Raw genomic sequence first — 26618 nt, 5'->3', positions numbered from 1 at the left:
AGCTAAAGAATTAGGAATTAAAGAAGATAATTAAGAGCTAATTCATTCTTCATTGTTTCTTTAAATTCTTATTATTGTTTGTACAACACTCTTTAATTAATATAATTTTTTTATGGAAGTTAAAAAAGAAACTCTTTTGCTTCTTCTTTTCTTTTTACTTAATTTCGTTCATATGTTAAACAAACTATTTGATGATATTATATTTCAATCACAAAGTGTTTTTAATCAATTACTAAACATTTTTTTAGGTATAATTAAAAAATATGAACATTCAAATAAAGCTTAATATAAAAAATAAAAACAAAAGTAACAAAAACCTTTGAAAATCAAATGAAGAAATAGAGTCATTTTCAATGTATGATTATTTCATTTTAACAAACAATCCAATGTTAATTTATTCTTTTTCAATTACACTTATCCAACGTAGTATTAAAGAATCTCCTTAACTATAATAAGTACAATATTGTATAATTAAAACCATTAACTGTAATATATTAAAAAGACAAGAAATAAATTTTAGTTCATCCAATAACGATGAAAATTTAGAAGATTTATTTGTTAATAAAAAAATTTTTAGAAAATAAAAGAGTCAATAAATATTAGTTTTTATTTATATGAAAAATAAATAGAAATTAAAATAAATAACAAAAAATAAATCAGTCATCAAATTTGATGGATTGAACGGCATAAGGATCAATCTTACCTTTAAAGTCTGTTCTTTTTAACTTAGTTTTGGACTTTTGAAATCCTTTTCCTTTAGTTTCATGAAGAGTACGTGCAGCATTAGGAATCTTCTCTACATCTCCATATGCAGCAGCAGCTTTTCTTTCAACATTATTTCTATCAATCTTTTCTCCATTACAACTGTAGTCTCCAAACTTACCACCTTTCCAACCGTTATTTGTTTGCTTCTTTACTTTTTTCTCTAAACTTTTCATTTGAATTTCACTTGTTTGTGGTTTTGATTCAACCTGTTTTTCTTTTTCTTCATTCTCTTCATCAACTTCTTTTTTTGCTTCTTTTTTAGCTTTTTTTTGTTTCTTAAGAGCTTTTTTTTCTTCTTTACTTAACTTTTTATGTCTCTCTTCTTTCTTAGCTTCTTTTTTCTCTTTCTTCTCAACATTTTCATCTTTTGGTTTTTTGATAGCTTTTTTATCTTCTTTAGTTTCTTCTTCTTTAATTTCTTCTTCTTTAATTTCTTCTTCTTTAGTTTCTTCTTTCTCAATTTCTTCTTTTTCTTTTTCAATTATTTTGGCTTCTTTCTTTTTAGACTTCTTTTCTTTTTTTTCTTCTGTTTTTGGTTCTTTAATTACCTTTTCACTATTATCTTCTTTACAAACTTCTTGTTTCTTTTCTTTCTGAAGTTGGTTTATTTTTTCTTCAATCAATGTGTCAATGTCAATAGATGTCTCTCCTTTAATTTCAATTTTCTTTTCTTTTAAAAAAGACTTTGCTGTTTTCTTAAGTCCATTTTTAATTAAATAAGCATATACTGCTTGAGCTGATTCCTCGTTCATATCAATAACAGTCTAATGTCTATCAAAGTTTTTTAGGGTTAATTCAAATAAAATATAATATTATTACATTTTTAATAAATCATACTATTTACAGTTACTATTTTATTTAGTATAGAAAGCATTCTATTCATTACAAAGACTCAATTAAATTCAACCACTTATCTCTATTACACTCTGAACATGCAATAAAATGAAGTTTTATGTCATTTTGAATTACTAAAAATGCATTGTGAACTTCGCCATCACTAACAATTAAACTTGTAACTGGTGGATTTAATTCAATTCTAATTTCTTCATTAATAACTAATGACATAAGATCTTTTTTAGTCCATTCTATTGAGGAGGTAAATTTTCTCATAACCCACCCATCATCTACAGGAACATCATTAACTTTTTTGATAACTGTAATAAGAAGCATGTCACTCATCAAGAAACATAGCCTTGGTCCTTTTTTAGGAAATTCATCATTAATAGGAATTAATAACCCGTAGTATAACAGCTTTCTTCTTTTTTGAATCAAAGCGCCAGTAGATTTTCGTAAAATCATTTCAACCAGTGATAAATCATCTGAGGAAGCTGCTGTTTGAAGTAATGACAATGATGACTTATGTATTGTTTTTAATGCTTCATAACATTCATTTAATGAAGAATAATCACTGTTAATTGGAGCTGATTGTTTGATTGTTGCTGCAAAAAACTTAACATATTCTTCTAACCTTGAAATTGGGAAATGAAGGTAAGTTGCTGGTGATTGTGGTAATGGTGGAGTAAAGTTTTGGTTTGATCCATTAGATATAGAAGCATCTCTTTGAGTTTGTACATAAGCAGATATACACAGTACAACTTGTTTATTTAATTCAAGATTCTCTTGGATATCAGGGAATGTTTTAGTCATTGTTTGATAATTAGAGAAATACTCAGTAAACACATTAAAATTGTCCAAATATTTTTTCATTAATTCACCTATTGGAACTGTTCTTTCTCTTGATATAGACTCTTCTAATCCATTAACAATATTTCTACTTAATGTTATTAAAGGAGTTAACACCCTACTAATTTGTTCTCCAAGTTTTTTATACGTAGATGTTGCTAATAAAGCTTTTACATAAATTTCATTAAATTCTACTAATCCCTGAAAATAATGAAATTCATCCTTAGCAAATTGATTAATTGAGAGTTCCATTTCAGCTGATTCAATTTTAATATCTAAAGGAGTCATATCTGCTGATTTACGTCTAGTACTATATTTAAATTTAGTTTTACCACATAATGATTTCCTTAATGTAGCATTTTGTGTTTTTGGAATATGAATTTTAACAATTCCATAAATACCTAATGCCATTGCTTCTCTTGTTTCTTTTGATTTATTATCAATTAGCTTTGTTAATACTTCAATAAATTGATCAACTTCTTCTTCACTTAATGTTTTCTTTGATTTAATTTCAGTAAATACCGTTTGGGTTTTTAAAAGATCAGCTTGTCTAATATTTGCTAGTCTTGCTTCTTCAAGTCCTTCTTTTAAAATATTTATCTCTTGCATTTGAGTAAAGTTTTCTTTTAATAAATTTCTTACTTGATTTGATAAAGTATCTTCACCTTCTTTTGTGTCTAATGACGCTTTTCTTTCTCTTGACATAAGTATCATCATTCTAGGAGATGATGTTGTTGGCGTAAGAGGTTTATTTCCACGACTTCTTGGAGACGCTAATGTACTAAGATTACATAAGTCCATAGAATGTACACGACTAATATTTTCTGGTGATTTAATAACTTTTTCTGCTTCTTCCATTCTAATTTTTAATACCTTTTCATCTATTTCTAATTGTTTCTTTTTTCCTTCAACTGATTGTTCTTTAGTTTCAATTGTTTTAATCCTTTCATCAAGTACTTTTTGTTGTTCTTTGATTTGTAATTGTAATTCCTTTAACTCTTTTTTTTTTGTGTCTAATATTTGTTCTATTTCTTTTAACTTTTCTTCTTTTTTATCGTATTGAATATCACAAAGCATAACTTCTGCTTCACGTGAACGAACATTTGATTCTTGATCTAAAAGTTTTTTTTCTTTATCCATTAACTCATTTTCTTTTTTTTTTAATTTTTCTTCTTTTTCCTTTATCATTAAATTCATTACTTCAAAGTCTTTAATTTTTTCTTTCCATTCTTCGAACTCTTTATTATATTCTTCATTACTTATTTCTGGAAGTCTTGGACTTTGTGATGGGGTATTGTCATTTATATCTTCTCCAAAAAATTGGGTTAAAGCTTTACTATCTTTTTGTTCATCTTCTGTAAGAGGTGCATCTTTACTAGTCATTTGCCATAATTTTTTAACTTGATGTAACTTCGCTATAAAGTCCACAACATTAAATGGAGAAGTTTCTTGAAAAATTTCTTTCCAAATCCATACTTGTAATTCACGAGGCTAGAAGCTGTATAAATATTTATATATAAATTGAGGATTTAAAGTAAACAAACTGTTTTGAATGGACGATTTGGAACGTATTTAATTGTTTTTAAATACTCTTTTTCTATATTGATCCAATAGTCAAATGCTTGTTTTGTGTTCATGACTTCAGTCATTGTTAATATAGGAACTAATCAGATCCTGTTTAGAATAAAGAATATAACCAACGTGGAAGATTGCTCATAAGCAAAAGTTAAAAAAAGTTTTTCCTAAAAAAAGGATTTGTATTATTATTTTTGTTTCTCCCTTTAAAAAAAAATATTTAATAAGAACTTAAAAAAGAATAATAAGAGATGGTCTTTCTTCTATTTATTATTATTCTTATTCAAGTATCTTTTACTTCTTGTTACGCAGAGTTCTGTAATATCCCTACCCTTTCATTAAAACCTTTAAATAACTCAACACTTAATAAAATTATAATTATAACAAGACATGGTGATAGAAATAGTATTTTTGCAAATGTTAATCAAACAAAGTGTAATGGAGGAGAATGCGTTGTTGGTGAATTAACTGATGTAGGAAAAAAACAAATGAATAATTTAGGAATTGCTATAAACCAATTATTAAAAGAATATGGAATTAGTAATATTACTTTTGAAAATATCAGAGCACAAAGTACACAATGTAATAGAACAATTAATTCAGCAAAAGCATTAATGGAAGGATTATTAAATCAAAAAGTAGATACTGAATTAATAGATACAACAAATAGTCAGTATTTTGCACCTCATTATATTATTGATAATACAACAGTTGCAGAACGAAATAAAAGATTAAAAATACTTGAAGATACTATGAATGATAATATAAAACAATTAATCTTTAAATTTAAAAGACTGTTTAAAGGAGAGTTTAAAACAACAAATTTGATTACATCATTTATTAATGTTTATGATTATTTACAAGTCTTAAATTGTTATAATATTCCATTCCCATCAAACGAAAAAGAACAAATTACTATAGATGATGTAATTTCTTCTGAAATGTATTTAAGTTATATGGCAGGTTATTTATTAGATTCTCAAGTATCGTCGTTGTCAACAAAGTATTTAAGAGATGAAGTTATTTCCTTCTTAGATGGAACATCAATTTGTAAAGAAACAAATTGTTCAACTCCTTCTTTGCCTATCACCGAACTCATTTCTGGTCATGACGATACGTTATACTCTTTAATGGTTTCTCTTCATCAACAAGACATACAATTACCTCCATATAGTTCTCATATTTTTATAGAAAAAGTTCAAATAGGTATTGATTATTTTGTCAGAGCGTCATATAATTCTCAAGTATTAAGAATATGTAATAATCAAGTAAAACTTTGTCCATTCCAAGAGTTTAAAGATTGGTTGAAATGATTGAAGTTTTTTTAGTTTTTAAGATTTTTATCTGTTTCATCTCTTTATCTTCAAATTTATTTATTTTATTATTAAATGAATTATATCACTGGAAATACCCGTATTGAAGATGAACGTTTAAAACAATATTTTAGTGGTAAAGGATGTGAATTATTAATTAAAAACCATATTACAACTGGTTTGTTATGATATGAAATTATTAATACTATTCTATTAATTTGTTAGTTAATGATTTTGTTAAAGCACCTTTATCAAAGTTTGAAGGAATTATCACTGACCTTGAGCAAGTTAAAAAATTACAACTCAAGTTTGCCCTTCAATTAATTTCTAGAAGTTATACTCTCAAAGATTGGAAAGATTCTATTACTATACATCCTATTACAACAGGAATTACTGCGTTTGTATTACTTTTATAATTTTAGAGAAATAGAAATAATAAATTAGAATTGACAATGCATTACCTGATAATGGACTAGTTCAAGGAAGATTTTATGATTTTATTGGAAATATTGACGGACCAATCAACCATGTAATAATAACAATTGTGTGTTCTTTTTTAGTTTCAACAAATGGAGATGTACTTTGGATTGATACGCTTTCACATCCTGATTTTGATATTGTTTTTGATATATTAAATAATCAATTTGGTTGTACTGAAACAGATATAATTAATATTTATTTCACTCGTATTCATGTAATTACTATTCAATCATTTTATAAATTAGATAATTTATTTGAAAGTATTATTGTTTGTTTATTACTTTAACTATATGAATAAGTTTATTGGAATATTCTTATATACTTTAGAAAGAAACAAAAAGTCAAATGGTAGTTATTAATTCATTGTCTCAATTAATTCAAGGCAACTTATTGATGTCATCTCCTTTATATCAAAAAACAGTTCAATTTTTAAATCGTATTTGTTCCATTGCATTCTCTCAACAACTTATTATCTTGGTTTGTTTAAACCTTTTTTCATTTTGTGATACTTATTTTTATAGAATATTACATTTCAACAAATAGTACTTTATGAAAATCAATCACCTCACTTGGTTGAAACAGTCTTGAAAAATGGATATCCTTCATTTCCTACAATGAGAATCGCAATTATGTCTCAAGACAACCAAGTTAGTGCTTTACTTATAAAACCTCAATTATTATTTAAAGAAGACATCAATGAATAAAAAATAATAAAGGGGGGGAAATAAGAAGTTATATGTTGTATTATTTTAAAATTAAAATATAATTTTTGTACTTTATATTAAATTTTTTGATTATAATTTTTATTTTAGTTTATTAAATAAGTTCAATAATAGAAAAATTGAATATTATTGGAAATTAAAAATTTGATGTAATTGTTTTATTTAGTTAAATTTGAGAATAAAACAGTTTGAAATTAATTATTTATAAGAATTATAGTAAAATTTCAATTGAATAAAATATTTTTTAATAAACAAAAGAATAATTAAAATAATTGAATAAACATTTAAAATCACTCACAATCAGGATATATCCTTTAAGTTTTAATAATCAAAAATACTTAAACCTTGTCTCTATTTTTTTAATAAGGAAGACATATGTGTTAGTTGTTATTTACAAGTTTGTTTTATGTTTAGAGAAGATAATTTTTTAAATATTTATATAATACTTGACTTATATTTATATTTTTATTGCTATTTATTTTAGAAAATAACATTCTTTTATTTTTGGTTCAATAACTAACTTTGTTTTGTAAATAATATAACCTCAAAGCAATCTAACTAAAAGGAATTTGAAGAACTTTAACAATAAAAAAATATTGGAATTGACCTTCATAATTCCAGACTTATATATTTCTCTATTTCCTTATCGTATGGCTTTTCGTCTATTTTATAACAAACATTAAAAGTAACCTTATGATAGTCATCTGATCTTTTTTTAGGGTTTTAAACATATTCTATTATGACTAGTGCCTTCTGCATAAAGTTGACATACTTAGTATCTGGTTTTGTTTATGAGTTACTACTTCTTCCTAATCTGATAGAACCCTCATATTTTAGTAGTCATAATATCTTTACCATTTAATTTGGGTTATAAAACAATGTAATTAGAGTGTTATCCTATTTTATTGTTAATTCTGATGATGTGTTTAAAGAGTAAATTATTTAATTGGTATTGATGACTTAGAGTAAGGAAAGATTATTCTAGTGTGTTAAGTTATTCACTAAAGAGTGGAAAAAATAATGAAGATGGCTTGAATAGAAATATCCAAATGATGGAATATTTAGATTATGAAAATCCAAGAATAAGTGAAGACGAATTAATACTACTGCTCCAATTCTTAAGCAGATTATCCAAATAAAAAGAAATAACATTTGTTTGAGAATGTCTGTATTGACTTTAAGTTTTTTAAGAAAGTCATTACCGTTTTGATATAAACAATTATTTAAACGAATATCTTCTTCATCACATAATAAATCAACTCCATCAAAGAATATACATAAACAAATATTTCGTGTAATTCTATAATAACTAATGGTGTAAATCCATTTCAACCATCTAGGAAGATTTGAGTAATTCTTGATCGTTCCACTAAATAGCATTAAAGTATAAATAGTTGCTATTTCTAAAAAAGTACCAACCTTTTTATTAATGATGATATACCCAATTAATGCACTCATAGTAACATTTATTTGAGATGATAATAAAGACGTAAACCAATATTTTAAAAACCTCCAAAATGAAGGTTGGAAATCAACAAAAGGATAAAACACAATATCAAATAATGTTGGGTTTAATACCATTGTTGGTAGGTTGAAAATATAGTCTGCAAGAATATAAGCTGAAGCATAAACCTTATGCATTTGACTTTCTTTTCGTATTTGAACCATATTATTTACTGAATAAATAACTTGGTCAATAGTAAATAATGTTTTACTAATAGTTGCAAAGTAAAGAACATTTAGTTTTTGAATTAATGTTGTTTGGTTGTAGTTTATTAATAGAAATATTGTTCCAATAGAAATACCTCCAATTGTAAAGAGAAAAAGATGAAGGAAAATGTTTATGGGATATTTCCATCCAGTTCGATACTTTTTTTTAGTAATTTTAATGAATTGATAGGTCCACTCTACAACGCAATGATAAAACTCTTCAAAATAATGATGATTTGTCATAGGATAGACTGATTCAATTATTTGGAGAATATCTTCTTTTAATTGATAAAGTTGACGATTATATTCAACTGTTTCTTGTTCAGAAATAACATAGTCACAAAAGAAATAATCATGATTTATTTCAGGAAAAACAAGAATAGTTGGTACAAAATGAGAAATATACTTTAGTCCACTTATGATTTCATGACAAGGATATTTTAAATAATTTAAAATAATTACTTTAGGATATCCTATGAGAATACAACAAACATGCACCATATATTTTTGTGTTATTGATAGTGTTCGATATTTACAATGAATGTTTATTTGAAACAAAGACAATAATGCTTTAGTTTCATCACTGTATTTTTCTTTTGAATGGTGGTTCATAATATCACAAAACGAGTAATACTGTTGAGGTCGTTTATAATAATATACCATTTCCAATACACTATCTTGTGACATGTCCTCAATCATTTCAATTTGGTGAGTGATATATTCTGAATTGCATATATCATTTTCAATTTGTTTCCAATCACTTTTCTTGACTCCAATTAAACAGATACTTTGTACATATCTTCTGTCGGGTTGAATTATCTCAGATAAAAGAGTTGAATTAGGATATTGAATATCAAAAACAAGTTGTTTGATTGTATTAGCATTTGATGTGTATTGAGTTTGGATCATATGATTGAATCTCAAGTTTTCATCTTATTTACTATATCTCGTTTTAATATTATTATCAAACCCAAGATATTAAGATCAATTTTTTATTAAACAATACCACAATTTCAATTTTACTCTAACAACTTTTAATTTTTAGTATTGTATTTTACATTTACTTATATCCAATCAATTGTATTAGTACTTTAAATAATTACATTGTTATTAGGTTAAATATAAAAAACTAATTAATTGATACCTTTTTTTTATCAGATAATATGATGGTTAAACTGTTATTAATTTATAAAGTTTTATGTTTAAGCTATTAAGTAACACCATTAAACATTAAGAAATATTATACTAAAAACATTTTTGAAATTAGTAACTTTATTTAGTAGATCTTTTTTTATAATTTATGAATAATCGCAGTTTTTTTAAATTCAAGTTTTTATTCATCTCTTAGTAAAATGTATTATTTATAATGATTACAGTAAAATATTAATTTGAAGGAATACTGTAAGAGTCTAAAAGCATAGTTTTAGTTTCAAGTTAATAAGTGTTTTGAATAAGTCAAATCTTCAATTCTTATAATATAGGTGATTTGAATAACGAAATAAAGTTGGTGATTAATTTTTTATTACACCCAAAAAAAAAGAGGATTAACATCATTCTCAGAGTGAGATAATGATAATAATTGAGTGTAAATTGTAAATTAAAAATAATAACAAAAAGTATATCAATCAACACGTGAAATATGTAAAGTGATCATATCTTGTGGTTGTGCTTCAAGTCCATCAAACCATAAGCAAAGAAATATTCCAAACGATATAGTTTCTATTAACAAAGAGAAAAATGCAATGGAACATAACATTCTAAATGTCATAAATGGTTTAACAATTCTCGAATAACAAGTTGGTTTATGTAAATACTGACAATACTCTCGTTGGGATTTATAACCACAACATTCAAACTAAATAAATAAATAAATGGCATTTGAATAAAATTTAAATGTTTAATAACAAACTTCATACTCTAATGACATCATCTTTGAGGTATTTTCTTTAACTAATGAACGAACAGAATAAGTATCAATGAATGCAATAAAAGTAACTGTAGACATTAATAGAGTTGTTATAAATAATAAAGAAAATGCAATAATAAATGATGGTGATGAGTGAATTTGATATAAATAAAATACAATAATTGCTACTATAACAGCTACAACTCCACAAATTAAAGATAAACTTGAAACGGAGTAATCTCCCAATGCATGTTTGGAAGATATTTGATTATAAAAACAAATACAACCATGTCCTATCATAAAAATGCCAACTGTCTTAATAAGGTCAATACAAACAATATTATTTATAGAAAAAAAACACAAACTGCAGTTATTGATGAAATGATAATGACTATAATGGTAAAATTACTAAATCCAGTTGCCATCTTTTTATCTGAAAATAATGGAATTAATGAGATCTATTATATTAACTTATTAATAATATAAAAAACAAAAACAAATAATTATTTGATGTTATAAAAAATAAAAATCAATGAAAAATAAAAAAGATAAAAAATAAAATAAAAAAAAACTATAAACTATAATATCTTATCATATTTATCATGTTATTTTTCATTTTCTTTATGACAATCATTTTATTAACATCTGCCCAATCGAGTCCAATCCCAATTGACGTATTTCTTGTTTGTTATTATTTTTATATTATTTATTTTCTATATTATTTATCATTAAGGAAGACACAAACAATTATCAACCAAAAGGAAATGCTTATTTAGCACAAGCAAAACGTATGGAACAATTTAAAAAGGATATGGAAAAACTGATACTCGAAGCAAACCAAAATGTACAAAAATTAGAACAAGCAAGACACAAACGAAATCAACAAGCACAACAAGTTTTAATGGCGGGTGGAAAAATTAATTAAAACTATAATTTAAATTCAATCAATTCTATCTCTTTTTTGTTGTTTAGGGAACCAAATGTATAAAATAATAAGGAGTATTAGTCCAATGATATCAACACAAAAATATGTATTAATAAAGAATTTCCATGAATCACTAAATGTATAAATCACAAATGGAATAAAAGAATATGAAATAGATATACGTGCATAAATAAATGTTAATACCAAATAACTATAATATATTAATGAATCTTTTCCATATTTCTTTATTATTATTGGTTCAACTCTAGAATGAAATCCACAAGACACATCATGATGTAATGCTAACATTCCAAATGAAAGATAATAACCAGGATAAATACCATGCCAAAATGCACTGATTAAGTTAGTTAATGATTGTTTATATTCATTTAGTATTCCTCCAAATAATTCGAGTGATTCATAGATATGATTTTTCATAAATGTTTGAATATAAATATTCCAAGAATCAATAACTAATTTAGCTGAATTAGAAAAGAAGAAATCATTTAATTTAACATTTTTAAATCCATACCATGTGGGTTTATTTTCTTTTACTCCTGAATAACCAAATCCAAATAGAATACCCATACATTCTGCCATTTTCCATGTTGCAAAATATCTAAATACAATTGAATAAATAAAAATCATTACCATACCCATTTTTTGAATAAAAGAATAGTCATTTGCATTATTAATAACTATTTCATAGAAATAAACTTTTAATGGAATTATTATTACAATAGATGTTAATAATAATAAAATAATTCCTTGACTAAAAACAATAAAAAACTGTTTCCAATCAATTGGGGGAATTTTGTTTTTTAAATGATTGTTTGGGTATGATTCAAATAACTCTAATGTAACAAATTTTTTGTATGTTTGATATTCAATGCAAGGCCCACTGAAGATAGATGGAAAGAAATAAAAATATCCAATGAACTCAAGTAATGAAGGAAATTGATCGTTTGGAATATTGTTCATCTTATTATAATATGTTTGTTTTATAACATTAGTATTACTTCCTTTTGCTACATTAAATGCAAAGTTACCAAGTTTTATTACAACAATCATTTGTAAAGTAGTAATATCTAAATACCACTGAAGATAATGATTAATATATTTGTGTATTTGCAACAAAGTTAAAAACATTAAGTTCAGAGAAAATATAAAGAATGCTGCATGTAATGACTTCTTCCATTTCATAACATAATATGTTATCAGTCCTGGTATTATAATAATCATTGAATTAATCCCAAATACAAATAATAACATTATAACACCAACTATACTATAAACGAAATGTTTTAATCTTGGGTTAGAGGGTAAATATCGTAAAATATAACATAATGGTAATTCTATAAAAAATGATAAAAAGAATCTCATTTGATCACTAGGGACATGAACCTTTTCTGAGAATGACTCAATTATTGAATACATTATCAAATGATTATTGAGTTTATTAATATCTGGTGAAGTATTTAAATAACAAAAATAATAAATATTATTTTTTTTTTGTTTTATAATAATATGTTTTAATTTCATAGACATAAAATTGAAAATGAAAAGTATGAATTAATGATTTACAAATTGATATTTAAAAGAAAGTAGAATTGTAGAGTCTTGAGTCTAAGACAATATTGGCATTGGTTTGTAACATAGATGATATTTTTTTGTTTATTTCATTTCCAAGAATTTTGATTTGATTAGATCCTAAAAAGAAATGACCATTTAAAAATAAAGTAACTTCTCCTTCATAACCATCAATAGTTTCTATTTCTACTTCAACAAAATAACCAAATTCAATAAGTATGTCTTGTAAAAATCTCATTGCTTCTCTTCTTTTAGTAGGTTGAATTCTTCTCTTAGCAGTTTTCTTTGTAGTATTTCCAACTTTAAATTCATATTGAGCTTGTTCTTTTGAACGAGTTTGAATATATTGAAGAACATCAATTGAATCATTTTGATCACTAAATACAATCTTCTTTATTTTAATGAATTGTTTAGTAAGATGTGATATTCTATGTGGTCTTCCAACTGAAACAGTTGAAAATTGAGTTAATAAAGCAATTAAAATGGCTTGAAGATCTGCTTGATAATTCATAGCCTCTATTTGTCTTGCTTTAAATCTTGGTATTTCATCTCCTTCAAATGATTTAACAGGAGAATGAGTTTGAATTTTATTGTTATGAATATCATTAATATTAAAGTTAATAGTATTATCGTTTTTCTTGTTCATAAGAGAGTGCATTCGTTAATCTGATTGATAATATTATTTAGTCCCAATCCTTAAATAGACTAAAGAAACATTTTTCCAAAACAAAAGATGTCAAATCCAAGGTCCCAACTTCAAAACCCTTTGTCTTTCATTTAAAAATTAACGCTAAAATCTAACAATTTTTCTTGGTTCTTTATTAAAGGAAAAAAATTCTACGTTTTTAATATTCTTTTTACTATTATTTATGAACTTTTTTTAATTTCTGTAAATTCATTTTTATAATGTTTTTACCTTTTTTTCTTGATTGCCGTGAAAGGGGTAGCTATGGCAATATATGAAATTTTGGAACAATAACTGAATTTGAAAAATAACCAAACTTAACAAATTAAAATCATTCGACTCAAAAATAGCCTATTTTATTTTACCCGAATGCATCTAGACAAACAAATTTTATTATTTCGAACATTATAGATTATCTTAATTAATCTAATTTGATTCGAGATAGACTACTAAAAATAAAACTATTTAATATATTCTCTTAGAAGATTCTAGACACTCATTTGAAACTAAACAAAGATCTTATAGTCTATTCGTTTTTTTTTTTTAAATTCTCATTTTGTTTTACTTAATATTAATAAAAACAAAATTTAAAAACAAAAAAATTCTTTAAATTTTTTGTATTATTGTTTTTTTCTAAAACAAAAAAAAATAGAATTTTATTATCTTGAAAAACTAAAAACAAAAAAAGAAAAGTTCCTTTTTTTCATTCATTCTTTTTGTTTTATGACTGAAGTTCCAGAGGAACATTCAAATGATTTTATTCCATCACTTCCTCCTGCATTTCAAACAAACTTTGGAAATGAACGTTTTGTAGATTTGTTAAAAGATATTTTGAAGGAATACACGTTATTATATGAAGATAACAAAGCACGTTTGTCTTTTAATTTTTATTCAATACAAAAACTTAAATTAAAGTCATTGCACAATTAGAAGGATTAAAAGTTCAACCAAATGTAAGAAATGTCAAATTTTATCAATCAGATGTAGTCGATACTAAAAAACCAAAACCACAAAAATCAACTTATTCTCATTACGTCAGTAAAAAAACAACAGAACATTGGAAATTTTTACATAACTATATTTTACATCGTGATTGTATTCTTGATTTAGCATGTAGTCCTTGGGATATGAGTATTTTTGCAACAGCAAGTTCAGATAGAAGTGCTCGTATATCTACTGCTGAATCAGGTAAATGTCTTCAATTTTTAGTTCACCCACGACCAGTTTCTTCATTAATGTTTCATCCAACTGAACATTTATTAGCTACAGGATGTGGTGATGGAATTGTTCGTTTATTTAAAATTGGAGTAACAATTGACGAAGATCATAAAGAACAATTACCAACTACTGAAATTAAAATTGGTGATATTGTTAGTGGTGTATGTTTAGGTAATGATTCAATTTACACTGCAACTTGGGGTGGTGTTGTTGGTGTTTATGATTTACATGGAGAACACATTTCATCAATTAGTTCTAGTATTGGAATAAATGATCATATCACCTCATTAGCTTCTGATCTTTATTCCCCAATTCTTTCATGTACAGCAACTGATGGTAGTTTAAGACTTATAGATATTAGAACTCCAAATCATGCTCGAATAGAATGTATTAATGCACATTCAGAGTTTGTTATTAATTAGTTTTTTTTTATTTATCAACCAATTATTGATTTAAGTAGTTCATGCATTTCAGCTCAATTTTGTGAACAAGGAAAAACAATTGTATCAACGGGTTTTGATAAAATAGTAAAAATATGGGACACTAAAATGATGAAAGTCCCTAAAGCAATGTATAAAATATCATATCCTTCTAAAATAAATATCTCTCAAAATGATAAATTCCTTGTACAAGCTGAAGATAAATCCTGGATTATTATTGATTCAAATGGACTACGTCATGGTAAATTAAAAATTGGTGCTGATGTTTTACAAAGAGAACATTTACGACTTCAAATTTGCTCTTCATTTAGTTATGATGAGAGTGTTCTTTATACAGCTGGTTTAGACAGACATGTTATTGCTTGGGGAGTTCAAACTAATTAATTTATTTCTTTTTACTCTTTTTGCCTAATTAACAGACTCAATTATTCTTAGTTATTGTCTCTTGTTATAATCAAAAAAATAATCAATAGTAACAAGCCACAATTTCTGTTATTACCTTTTGTATACAACAATAATATTTCATTTAAACGATACTCTTATATTTACAGAAATTCTAGATGCACATCTATTCAATACATCAATAAAACATTCCATATAATTTAAATAAATGTAAAACATTTTCTATTTTATTCTTTTAATTTCTTGATGTAATAACTTTGAAATTAATCTTTTCATATTTCCATTTTCATGAAATATAAAACTATTCTATCTGGTAAATACTTAAAATAAATTCTAACTCAATCTTTGTTATTAACTGATATGTATTTTATACAAACAATTAATATTGTTAGTTTAATTGCCAGTTAATATTCTCATTACTCATTTATAAATAATGTTTTGAGTTAGTTATTTTAAGGTAATTAATTAAATATAACTAATACTTTCTTTTTTTTTCAAATAAACAGAAGTTTAATATTCTTTAATGATATTTTATACAGACAAATTATTTTATTAAACACATTAATTTACTCTAATAATAATCTTTCAATAGTTAGAACAAATCATGGAATGAAATATCATTAATTAAATATTAAGAATTATTGAACTAACTTAGTATAAGAGTTGAAGTTTTTTTTTGAAAGAAATATCTTTCCATCTATTATGAATTTCATTATTCCATTTTCAAAAAAATTATTTTGTAAAATGATTGGTTAAAACAAACACAGGAAAATGCCAAGACTAACAATAAATAAATAAGAAAAAATAATAACATAAATAATAGTCTAATAATAAAAATTAAAAGAATTATATTAAAATATTCCTGATAATATTAAATTACTTTTACTTTTGTATAATATTTGAACCAATTAATTCCCTTCTAACATAGTAACAAATGACATAGCAAGGAAAAGAATAAGAGCTAATGTAAATTTAATGTATTTATATTTTCCATTTTCAAATTGTTCAGTTAGAATTTCACAAATAGCTACATATAAGAATGTTCCTGCTGCTAAACAAATTAAAATTCCTTGAATCAATTCAGAAATAGGAGATTCTCCTAATAATTCAACAATTAACACTCCGCATAATGACCCAATTGGGGTAAATGTTGAAAAGACTAATACAATAACCGCAACAATTGGTAACGACTGAATTTTTGACATCAAGAAAATAACAGTGAATCCTGAATCGGCCCACTTATGTCCTGCAACTGCTATAAAAATAGCAGTTGGGCTTGTGGAAACACCTAGTCCAAGACCTTCAAAGAAAGAATGTAACGATAAAGCAAAAATTAATGTAATAATTGAACACCATCCCTTTCCTTCTTCTTTTTCTTCTTCAGGATGTTTATGTCTATGAGACCCTTCTTCCATAAGAGCGTCATTCTCTTCTCTAAAAAGTAAATATAGTTTTCAACTAAATGAAGTTTTAAGAAAGTTACATTTGTAATAATAAATATATAACAAACCCTGACACCTTTCCTACATCTTCAAATGAAGCATGAGCTTCATGTGTTGCTACCACTCTATCAAAGAAAAAGATAAATAAGAATGAACAACCACAACAAAAGAATCCAAGTGGAAGACCCATAAAGTCATATCCTGAATGGTCAATCATCTCATTACCTTCAGCTAACATATGCATTAATCCACCAGATAAGAATAATCCACCAGCTGATGCACTACAAATATCTAAAATTTCACCAGCAAGTTTTCTGTTAGGCAAGAGTTTAATAAAGAATGGAATAAATCCACCAATCACACAGACAAAGTAACATACTAAGATGTAGACTGTTAATTCAAAGTCGAGCATCTCTTCTGACTATTTATAGATCTAAGGGTTGTTCATTTAAATAATTTTTTAACAATAATGATCTTCTAATATTTGGTTAAACTTCTTCGTTCTTTGATTAATTCAATTATCTTTTCTTTTTTCTTCTTTGTTCTTCTTTGGTACCTTTGGTCCAAACTGCTTTTCAAAAATTTGTTTTTTATTTTATTAATAAATATACAAACAAATAAAATATGAGTGATTTATTAATAACCGATTATTTGTTTCTTCTTTCAAAAATAATTACTATAAGCGAAAAATACTTATTTGATAACTGAAAATAAAGAAATTATTCTTAATAAAAAAAGCAATTGTGTTAATTCTGATAAAGAAGTTACTTCTGCCATTGACCCTCTTTTTTAAAGTCCTTACAAACCAAATTCATCATCAAATTCTTGGAAATGATCTGCTTCATCTCCAAAAATATCATCGTCATCTTCTTCTTCATGTTCAAATTCTTCATTCATATTGAAATTATCATCAAGTTCATCCATACTTAATTGGTATCTTAAAATACCTCCAATACCACCAAATCCTTTTGCAAATTGAGCTCCTTCTTGAGACTTATCTGTAACAAATTCAAGATGAGCACCAAATTCTTTATAATGTTTTGATAACCAATCAACAAATGACTCACTCTCTACTAATTGGAAATCAACTCCTGTTTCTGGATCTCTTATAACTCCATTTTCTGCAGCTTCTGATTCCTTCTTTAAATAAAGAACTTTTCGTTCATCAGTTTGTGGATGTTTTAATTCAATTCTAATAGTAGGAAGATTTTCCCAAACAATTAATTTTTCTACAGCTCCCATTTCTAATGCTTTCAATGTTTCTTGAACTCCAAAAACAAATTTACCAGTATCCATTTTAATATTGTCCATGAAAGAATTAATCAAATCTTTTTCAGCAACAAATTTAACATTTCTTAATGTTTCTGCAGAAAGTTCAATAGCTTGATTGAATCCATTCATTCCTCCATAAGATACATCAACAATATTTAATACAATTGCTTGAAGTCTTTGATCAAATAACATTGATTTGTTTAAGACTGTTTTAAAATCTGCAATACCAGCAAGAATAAGTCCACATACATTTGGTCTATCATCAGTAATGAAATTTTGTACAGCTAATTCACCTACTTGACGTACATAATTATGTCTTTTTTCAAGTCTTAAACGAGCGAAACGAACAGATGACTGTCCTCCTCTACCATGTTTCTTTGGTAATTCAACACTAATCTTTTGAAGAACAGTACGAGTATTTCCTTGAAGAGTTCCAAATAAAGTACCATTACCATCCATAATAATAAATCCATACTTATCATCATTTTGGAGTAAATCATTAAGGGCTTCAGTATGGAATCTATTATCACAAAGATATGTTGATGTATTAATTGGTTTAGGTGGTTCAAAATCAATACATAATAATTTTTCTCCTTTTTCAGTATAAACTGAACCACAATAAATAATAAGTCCATTTGGTGGAACTACGTGATACAACTTCAATCGGTTTTGAGTTGATGTAATGGCAGTAAGAACAGATTGTCTGTTGACACGTGATTTAATATTAGTTGCAGTTCCATATTCTTCAACTAATTTTTGCATCATTTTAGAGATTTGTTCCATTGGTTTCATAATAAGAGTAATCATTGATGTACCATCTCCTCGAGCTTGTTCAATATTCTTAATTAAACGTTTAGTTTGGAATAATTTAATTGCTTCTTCTTCATTCATTTCATCTCCTTTAACTTTGATTGCTTTGTTCAATACAGCCATGTCTGTTGTCTGGTTTTTTTCAACCCTAGTACTTTTTTTGTAAAATTTTCAGGGTTTTCTTTGTTATTTTTTCTTTTCTCTTTAGACTTTACTTCTTTCAATAGTTTTTTTTATTATTTAAATATTCTTGTTATTTAAAAATTCAATTTCTTAAGTCTTACATAGTCTTATTGTTCTATGAGCTTTTCGTTAATAAAAAAGATATTACACATTTAATACTCTTTTATTACTAATACGTTAATAATTATTTTATCTTGAAAACCATTAATATTTTTTTAATAATTATTAAATGTTATATATATCATATTTAATCACAAACTTTTATTGTTTATTAAATAAAAGTCATGAATATTGTTATTCCTTTTAAAAAATATTTCAAGTAATGTGCGAGAATGAACATAGACTTAATTTCTTTTAATCTTCTTTAGTTGAGGAGTGATGAATCAATACAAAACATTACTGAGTATTTTAATAAATTAAAATAATTCCACTCATTAATATCTTTCTAATTAATAAATATAGATTCTTTTGATTTGAGTAGAAAAAATTAAAAATAACTTCAAGTTTTTTGAAGTAATCTATTTTTGTTTATGTGACTCTAAGTAAATTGAAATCATAGAGTTTTCTGCTGTTCTCGAAATTAATTTAAAGTATTAATCCCTTTGATTCAAATCTAGTTCTTTTTAGTGAATGAATACAAGTAAGGAATCCAGTAAAACTAAAAAGAGGGTTAGTAGAAGCTTTTGTATTAAAAATTTTACTAAGAAGAGCATCACACTTTTTAGACTCCATTCTAGTTCTGACACAAGTTCTGAAGAATGTGATGATGCCATTAATTCAGTTGAATGTATGTCACTTATAACGTCAATACCATCAATAACCCTTGAGTCTAGAAGCTTTTTTAAACCTCTTGAAAAAAGCTCATCTGAAATACTCAAGTTATCATCTAAACCACAACAAAGAAGAAGTATAAATGATCAATATTTGTCTAGTTATCTTTCTCCAAATGTGCATAATGAAAAACCAATTTATCGATTGGTTGAACGTATCGGATTTATTAGAAGAAATATTGGAATTAAAACAGAAAAGATAATATTTGATTCAAATCAAGATGGACTAGATAATAGGATATTAAGTTCTAAAGTTTTTGGAAAAGAAAGTATTTTGTTTATATGTATTGCAGATGGAATTAGGTTTGGATGTTTTCATAAAGACATAATTGCTCCATTTAACAAATGTTCAAGTAACGAATTTTATTCAAAGGGTTCGTTTATCTTTTTTATTAAAGATAATATTTCAGTTTATGAAACTATTTTGAAAAGATTAAACAAAAATCAACCAAATATTGAATTATATTATTGTCCTGAAAAAGATACAGTCTTTTCTTGTATTAACGCTTTTACAATTAAATCAAATGGTGATGTTAGTCTTTCTGAATTAATTACTCATTCATTTGATTGTAAAGAAATACAAAATATATTATCACTCACATTTCAAAAAAGTTCAATAGTTTGTAAACGATTATTAGCTATTCAATTTGAGTGATTTGTATTAATACATTTATTCATATTTTCAACATTTTTTTTTCTCTTTTAACAAAACAAATTTTTAAGAAAAGATGATAATAAAAATAAATCAAATCAATTTGTTTTAATAATCTTTCAAACAGAAGAATAAACCAGAAAGGTAATACAACCCATCCAATAACATTTTTTGTCTTCTATCTAAATTCATATATTCTTCATTTTCTTCTTCATTTAATAATATCTGACCAATTTCTACTCCTTCATTATATTTTGCTATTAACGCAGATTTTGATGATATTTCTAACTTTAATCGGTCCATTGTATTCATCAATGACTTTGCTGTTTCACTTAATAATATGGCATTAATTTGTGAAAAATTAATAGACCACATATAATATGAATTTTTGCCACCTCTTATATTTGATTTAGGAACTTCTTGTCCATTGATATATCCTGCTTGATGCATTTGATATAATCCTCGTTTAACTTCTTCTCCTTCTCCAATTAATAAATCAGCGATTTGAGAATCAGTTAGAATATGTTTAATTTTTAATACCCTATGAATGCTTGCTCCAATAACTCCAAATTTTGATTGAATACATGACTCAATCATAACCCCCTTTAAAAATGCTGTTGCGGCATCAACCTCTAATATATAAGTAATTATTAATTTTTTATTAATAAAATAATAATTTTCAAACGTAATTTAAAACTGTTAGTATCACTAACAAATGCTGATTGATTTTTTGCAATAATAAATGGCTCATCTCGACTCATCATTTCAAGATATTTTCTAATCGTTTCAGGTGCTATCTCTCTTAAATTTTGACATAAAATAGCGAAATCAACAGGCGTTTTTCCGTATGCAGATAAATCCCACATTTTTTCAATAATTGGAACAGCTTTATTATCAAATTTCTTATTAACTAAATCCAACAATTTGTATAAGATAGTTTCTTTATTATAAACTTCAATATTCACTGTCCAAACTGGTTGGCTATTATCAGAGTCTTCAGCTTTTGTAGTAGAATTCAAATTAGTTTGTGCTTTTAAATCAATTCCAACCTTAACTTTTTTAGGAATAGGATTTTCAGTAACAACATCAATTTTTCCTCTTTTTCTTATTCCTTTTCTTCTAACATTTTCATTTTGTTTTACAGTAGAAAATGATGGAGCTGGAGTACTTGTACGTTCTAGTTGGACTAAATCAACAACATTTTTATTTACTCGAGTAATATATTTTTCTTTAACCATTTCATCAAATACTGCTTTTAAATCACTTTCTTTTACATCAATGTTCTTCGATTGAAGAACAGCAAATATATCTTCAAAATTGAGCATACCATATGTAATCAGAGTTATTGAAATTTCTTTAGCTAACTCACCAAATTTTTGTTGCATTAAGGCAATAAAATGAGAGTGACGTAATGAAAATAATATACGGTTTTGGTCAATAGAAATAATTACGGGTTCTTCATTTGAATACTTCAATATGCTATGATGAAGTAACACAAAAAGTGCTTCATACATCTTTGAATATGGTTGATGACATTGTCTCCATAAATCAAAAATAGTTGATGGTTTAACTAATAAGTATTTTGTTATTTGTCCGACAAATTTACCAAATTGGTTTTCTACTATTTGAACAAGTAATTGATTGTAGATTGTTGTGTTCATAAGTATTACACCAATCCAGTTGTATAGGTTTTCTTTTTTTTTTTTTAATATTAATATTTTTATTGTATTTTTACTATAATTTTATTAATTTTTTTTTTGAAAACTCAAAATTGTATCATTATGAATGAAGATATGATTGTGATTATATCACTTTTTAATGAAAAGGATTTTCTTTAAAGAATTAGATGTTTCAAGAAAAATTTTTATCAATTCTTCTATTTTAATGAGAATTTTCATAATTATTAGTAATATTGGATTAATAATTCTTGAAATAATTAATATTATTTTAACTATTGTAAGTAGTTTCTATCACTTTAACTTCTTTGGAGTTGCATTATTCTATTATCCATTATATTTTACATGTACTGTCCTCAGCATACATATAGTTTTTATATTATTACTACTTACAAAAAATTATTTGTTAAGAGTAAAACAACTTCATAGAATCAATACTCCTCATCTTGCATATTATTGTTGTACATTTCTTGTTACTTCTTTTTCATTTATTTTGTTCAAAACTCTTTTTGGAACAGTATGGAAACAAATATCTATAGTTGTTGTCAATATCCATTATATTCTTATTGATATATGTGTTGTTAGAATCATTTGTGTTGTTATATGTTATCTCATATCAACACATATCAATATAAATCAACTACTACCCCAACTTACTAACAACATTAGGTGTGAATTAGTTGTTAATTTTTTATTACATAATAACGCTCCTAACCCTGTTGAAGAACATTATTTAATGAATAAAAAAATAGTGTGGAGAGATATCATCAATAGAATGATTCTTGACAAAGAAAGTTTATTAGCAAAAAATCAAATCGATGAAAGAGAGACTGAACAAAAAAGTAAACAGCTGTTTGATAATCTCCATCAATTGCAAACATGTATAATCAATGGGTATGAAACAAAAAATGAGTCTTTTCAAACTGAAAGAGTTCCATTGTCTAGAGTAAATGAAACTATTATGTCTTCTGACCAAATTCTCTTTTCAGAAATTGACCATCACCAAATAAAAAAATCAATTATAAAGAGATGTTTTTATGAAGAAGAAACTAATAAGTGGTTTGATGAAATGTTTAAAAAAGATATTATAGAAATAGAGGATTGTATTTCAGCAATTCGATTAGTTGATAAAAAAAAAGATTTATTAAAGAGAAAAGTTCGTGATAAAGAAACAATCTCAATAGCGCTTTCTCGTATTATTGATGTCTTTGGAATCCTTTTAATTCTTATAGTTATTTGTTTAATTAATGGAGTTCCAATTTCATCATATTTATTACCTTCCTGTACTTTCTTTCTTGGCTTTTCGTTCATATTTGGAAATTATATGAAAAGAGTTTGGGAAAGTCTTGTTCTTGTTATTTTCATTCGACCATTCGATATCGGTGACAGAATTCAAGTAACTGGTTTTCCGGCAGTCATTATTGATGAAGTTCAACTACTAAGTACTGTTGCTCATAACCCAAATGGAGAACAATACATTCTCCCTAATGACTTTTTATACAATAGTGTTATCACACAACTTAAACGTTCACCATTTTATACAATTGAATTATACATCAATGTTGACATAACTATTGACTTTAAAACTATTGAAGAAATTCGAGTTTCATTAGAACAATTTGTTAAAACAGATACAACGTTTAAGTGGAATACAGATATAATATTTTCTCCAGTTGATGTGACTCTTGAACATAAAATTAATTTCTTACTATGGATTGAAGTAAATAACATCACTTATAACGACCCAGGAAAGTATCTTAAAGCTAAAAAAATGATTATTGAATTACTTACAAATGAGTTAGTTAAAAGAAATGTTATATTCACATTACCAAAACAACGTTTAATTGTTGACTTAAAAACTGAAAAGTAAATATATCAAAAGAGACTTAAATTATTTTAGGTTTTGTTCTTGTTTATTAGTGATAACCATATTATGTTGGTTGATCAAAGCTTTAATAAGGAAAATGAAACAAATGACAAGTATCACAATAAGAATTTTAGTTCTCCACGTAAGAATAATTTTACTAAATTATAAATCAAAAACTATTCAGTGAAAAACACAAACAACAAACGTTTGTAATAAAGAATTTCCATCCATATCTCTTGTCACTATTTTCTTGTCTTCATCTTCATCTATTTCTAATTCAATGCTTTGTTCTTCAGGGTTTATTCCAATTGCCACATCATCTCCTTTTTTAGTTGTGTCAACAGACTGAGATACTACAATACTATCTTCTTCATTATTTTTCAAGCTAATAGCTGCCATAACTTCACTTGTTGTAGACTCACTAACATTCTCATCACTAATATTTGCATACTTTTTTATAAATTCTAATTGCTTAAACTGTTGAATAAGAGATTGCATTAATACTGTGTTTTTATTTTCTTCTGTAAAAATATCTATTAAACACTCTGGACATTTAAACCGGTTTTCACAACTTTCTGACTCATTTAAATGGATATTACTTAATGATTTTAATAAACATTCTTGATGAAATTTATGTAAACAAGGTAATCGAACTATTAAATCCCCTTCAAATATTTCCTCTCCACACAAATGACATGTGTTATCTTTTTTTACTTTACCATCAACATAATCCACATATTGACAAATTGTGCACTATGGTTAAACTATGAATGTCTATTTAATCAAATAACAATATTTTCAACAAACTTCTTTATGGCTTTTTAAAAGACAGTTTAAACAAATATGTTTCTCATGGTCAACACAATACAAAGTAGTTTGTTCTTTACAGATATGGCAAATCCCCATAAAGCAATAATGTATTAATTGAGTTCGGAAGATGTGAAAGTCAGGAAAATAAAGACTAAATTTTTTATTTTTTTTTTGGACTATAATTTCTATTTATTTAGAAAAAGTCAATAAATGCTATTTCAAAGATATAGCAATTATATACTAGAGAAATACCAATTGACAATAATATGTTCTAGTAGCAACAAGTTAATCTTATTATAACTAGCTCCATTAATTTTTTTTTATAAATTACATCAGGCTATAAAAACATTAATAAAGAACAAACTTCAAATAGAAGAAAATTAAATTTCAATTATCGTTTATCTGAAAGTTAGCATAATAAAAAATAAAAAAATATAACTTATGAATCAACAATTTCTTTAAATTTAAAGACTTGAGTAAAACAAAAATATTAAGAGAAAAACATTAGTTATTGGTATGCAACTTTCAAAATAAAAACAAAATACTTTTATATTTACATGGTATAAATGAATTATAATAGGTTTAGTTCATAATTTAAAATATGATAGTTATTACAAAGAGAAGAATTAATGGAGAGATATATAAAGTCAATTGATATGTTTTGTTCTATGACTTTTTTTATCATTAATCCTAATCTCAAAATAAAGAGAAAATAGAAGATTTAACTTTTAATTCTCAGACTTTATCAACAAAATGGATATACCAAATCTAAAACTTATTTCACAAGATGGTCATGAATTTTATATTTCTCGTGAGTGTGCACAACACAGTGGAACACTTAAAACAATGCTTGAAGACCAACCAACAGAAGGTATCATTACTATTCCTATTCCTGGAATTCCAAGCAAATTATTAGAACGAACCATTGAGTATATGTACTACAGACAAATGTACTCACGTGCACCATCTCAAGATGTTATTCCAAACTTTGATATCGACCCATCAAATGCTTTAGAATTGTTACTCGCATGTTTGTTACATAATAATTTTTTGGTATTTATTTAGAATATAAATAGATTTAATTTTTAGCACATTATCTTGACTTGTAATTTGAACTTTAAATTTAATGACTTTCTTTCAAATTTATATTTCTTTATGTAATTTTAAATGCAATAACAATAAATTATTCTTTTAATTTTGTCTTTTTATGAGATATTACTCACTTTAACCTATGAAAGGTTAGTAACATAAAATTAAAAGAATATAAAATATAACAATATCAAATGCTAGAAATTCACTGTGTATTTTTCCTTTAATAAAAAAGGTTTTCCAGTTATTACAACACAACTTAACTAAAAATAACAAAGAACTATTAAATAATAACTTTATGTCAAGTAAATCAGCTAAAGAACAATTAGAACAGGAAAAGAAGATACGAAAGAAAAAGGCGTTACTTCTTGAGCCAAAAGAATCTAATGCAAATAAATTTAAATATTTACAATGGCTTATTGAAGAGGATAGTGACATCGTTTCATATTGTAAAATAAATCATTCATTGACTGGATTAATTTTAAGTGAATATGCCACTGGACAAGTTGCTCATTGTAAAAAAGGAAAACAAACTAGTAAAGCTGCATTAAGTCAATTAAAAATAATCGAGTT

At 25.5% G+C, this 26618-nt stretch overlaps 17 protein-coding genes across 17 annotated transcripts; 7 read left to right on the top strand and 10 right to left on the bottom strand.

Annotated features, from left to right (window-relative positions):
- Positions 1-656: 656 nt before the first annotated feature.
- On the bottom strand, positions 657-1517 carry ENU1_015130 (hypothetical protein; the record flags this gene model as incomplete). Its single annotated transcript, XM_008856817.1, has 1 exon — positions 657-1517. One exon carries the CDS (start codon positions 1515-1517, stop codon positions 657-659), a length of 861 nt encoding a protein of 286 aa, XP_008855039.1.
- Positions 1518-1647: 130 nt separating this feature from the next.
- Positions 1648-3831, bottom strand: ENU1_015120 (hypothetical protein; the record flags this gene model as incomplete). Its single annotated transcript, XM_008856816.1, has 1 exon — positions 1648-3831. One exon carries the CDS (start codon positions 3829-3831, stop codon positions 1648-1650), a length of 2184 nt encoding a protein of 727 aa, XP_008855038.1.
- A 443-nt stretch (positions 3832-4274) lies between these two features.
- Positions 4275-5336, top strand: ENU1_015110 (histidine acid phosphatase family protein; the record flags this gene model as incomplete). The annotated part of the gene is made up of 1 exon (XM_008856815.1): positions 4275-5336. One exon carries the CDS (start codon positions 4275-4277, stop codon positions 5334-5336), a length of 1062 nt encoding a protein of 353 aa, XP_008855037.1.
- Positions 5337-7519: 2183 nt separating this feature from the next.
- Positions 7520-8749, bottom strand: ENU1_015100 (ATP-binding cassette sub-family G1 protein, putative; the record flags this gene model as incomplete). The annotated part of the gene is made up of 1 exon (XM_008856814.1): positions 7520-8749. The coding sequence occupies one exon, from the start codon at positions 8747-8749 to the stop codon at positions 7520-7522; it is 1230 nt and encodes a 409-aa protein (XP_008855036.1).
- Positions 8750-9869: 1120 nt separating this feature from the next.
- Positions 9870-10454, bottom strand: ENU1_015090 (hypothetical protein; the record flags this gene model as incomplete). Its single annotated transcript, XM_008856813.1, has 2 exons — positions 9870-10103; positions 10158-10454. The coding sequence occupies 2 exons, from the start codon at positions 10452-10454 to the stop codon at positions 9870-9872; spliced, it is 531 nt and encodes a 176-aa protein (XP_008855035.1).
- Positions 10455-10777: 323 nt separating this feature from the next.
- Positions 10778-11079, top strand: ENU1_015080 (hypothetical protein; the record flags this gene model as incomplete). Its single annotated transcript, XM_008856812.1, has 2 exons — positions 10778-10837; positions 10888-11079. The coding sequence occupies 2 exons, from the start codon at positions 10778-10780 to the stop codon at positions 11077-11079; spliced, it is 252 nt and encodes an 83-aa protein (XP_008855034.1).
- A 15-nt stretch (positions 11080-11094) lies between these two features.
- Positions 11095-12516, bottom strand: ENU1_015070 (membrane-bound O-acyltransferase (MBOAT ) family protein; the record flags this gene model as incomplete). The annotated part of the gene is made up of 1 exon (XM_008856811.1): positions 11095-12516. The coding sequence occupies one exon, from the start codon at positions 12514-12516 to the stop codon at positions 11095-11097; it is 1422 nt and encodes a 473-aa protein (XP_008855033.1).
- Positions 12517-12673: 157 nt separating this feature from the next.
- On the bottom strand, positions 12674-13327 carry ENU1_015060 (hypothetical protein; the record flags this gene model as incomplete). Its single annotated transcript, XM_008856810.1, has 1 exon — positions 12674-13327. One exon carries the CDS (start codon positions 13325-13327, stop codon positions 12674-12676), a length of 654 nt encoding a protein of 217 aa, XP_008855032.1.
- Positions 13328-14077: 750 nt separating this feature from the next.
- ENU1_015050 (WD domain, G-beta repeat-containing protein) lies at positions 14078-15396 on the top strand (the record flags this gene model as incomplete). Its single annotated transcript, XM_008856809.1, has 3 exons — positions 14078-14225; positions 14270-14978; positions 15033-15396. The coding sequence occupies 3 exons, from the start codon at positions 14078-14080 to the stop codon at positions 15394-15396; spliced, it is 1221 nt and encodes a 406-aa protein (XP_008855031.1).
- Positions 15397-16322: 926 nt separating this feature from the next.
- ENU1_015040 (metal cation transporter, zinc (Zn2+)-iron (Fe2+) permease (ZIP) family protein) lies at positions 16323-17268 on the bottom strand (the record flags this gene model as incomplete). The annotated part of the gene is made up of 2 exons (XM_008856808.1): positions 16323-16848; positions 16925-17268. The coding sequence occupies 2 exons, from the start codon at positions 17266-17268 to the stop codon at positions 16323-16325; spliced, it is 870 nt and encodes a 289-aa protein (XP_008855030.1).
- Positions 17269-17654: 386 nt separating this feature from the next.
- Positions 17655-19061, bottom strand: ENU1_015030 (peptide chain release factor eRF/aRF, subunit 1 protein; the record flags this gene model as incomplete). Its single annotated transcript, XM_008856807.1, has 1 exon — positions 17655-19061. One exon carries the CDS (start codon positions 19059-19061, stop codon positions 17655-17657), a length of 1407 nt encoding a protein of 468 aa, XP_008855029.1.
- Positions 19062-19751: 690 nt separating this feature from the next.
- Positions 19752-20606, top strand: ENU1_015020 (hypothetical protein; the record flags this gene model as incomplete). Its single annotated transcript, XM_008856806.1, has 1 exon — positions 19752-20606. The coding sequence occupies one exon, from the start codon at positions 19752-19754 to the stop codon at positions 20604-20606; it is 855 nt and encodes a 284-aa protein (XP_008855028.1).
- Positions 20607-20711: 105 nt separating this feature from the next.
- On the bottom strand, positions 20712-22264 carry ENU1_015010 (RNA polymerase III subunit, putative; the record flags this gene model as incomplete). Its single annotated transcript, XM_008856805.1, has 2 exons — positions 20712-21235; positions 21289-22264. 2 exons carry the CDS (start codon positions 22262-22264, stop codon positions 20712-20714), a joined length of 1500 nt encoding a protein of 499 aa, XP_008855027.1.
- Positions 22265-22487: 223 nt separating this feature from the next.
- ENU1_015000 (small-conductance mechanosensitive ion channel, putative) lies at positions 22488-24149 on the top strand (the record flags this gene model as incomplete). The annotated part of the gene is made up of 1 exon (XM_008856804.1): positions 22488-24149. The coding sequence occupies one exon, from the start codon at positions 22488-22490 to the stop codon at positions 24147-24149; it is 1662 nt and encodes a 553-aa protein (XP_008855026.1).
- Positions 24150-24326: 177 nt separating this feature from the next.
- On the bottom strand, positions 24327-25052 carry ENU1_014990 (RING finger protein, putative; the record flags this gene model as incomplete). Its single annotated transcript, XM_008856803.1, has 2 exons — positions 24327-24899; positions 24954-25052. 2 exons carry the CDS (start codon positions 25050-25052, stop codon positions 24327-24329), a joined length of 672 nt encoding a protein of 223 aa, XP_008855025.1.
- Positions 25053-25709: 657 nt separating this feature from the next.
- On the top strand, positions 25710-26065 carry ENU1_014980 (Skp1 family, tetramerisation domain containing protein; the record flags this gene model as incomplete). Its single annotated transcript, XM_008856802.1, has 2 exons — positions 25710-25986; positions 26046-26065. 2 exons carry the CDS (start codon positions 25710-25712, stop codon positions 26063-26065), a joined length of 297 nt encoding a protein of 98 aa, XP_008855024.1.
- Positions 26066-26343: 278 nt separating this feature from the next.
- Positions 26344-26618, top strand: ENU1_014970 (Rap/Ran GTPase-activating protein, putative; the record flags this gene model as incomplete). The annotated part of the gene is made up of 1 exon (XM_008856801.1): positions 26344-26618. A coding segment is annotated over one exon (272 nt), but the record flags the coding sequence as incomplete, so codon positions are not given.

The sequence above is a fragment of the Entamoeba nuttalli genome, assembly GCF_000257125.1.
Source record: "Entamoeba nuttalli P19 unplaced genomic scaffold asmbl_2227, whole genome shotgun sequence".
NCBI classification, from domain to species: Eukaryota; Evosea; order Mastigamoebida; family Endamoebidae; genus Entamoeba; species Entamoeba nuttalli.
Note: the sequence above shows the minus strand (reverse complement) of the source record. Positions and strands in the feature narration are given on the sequence as shown.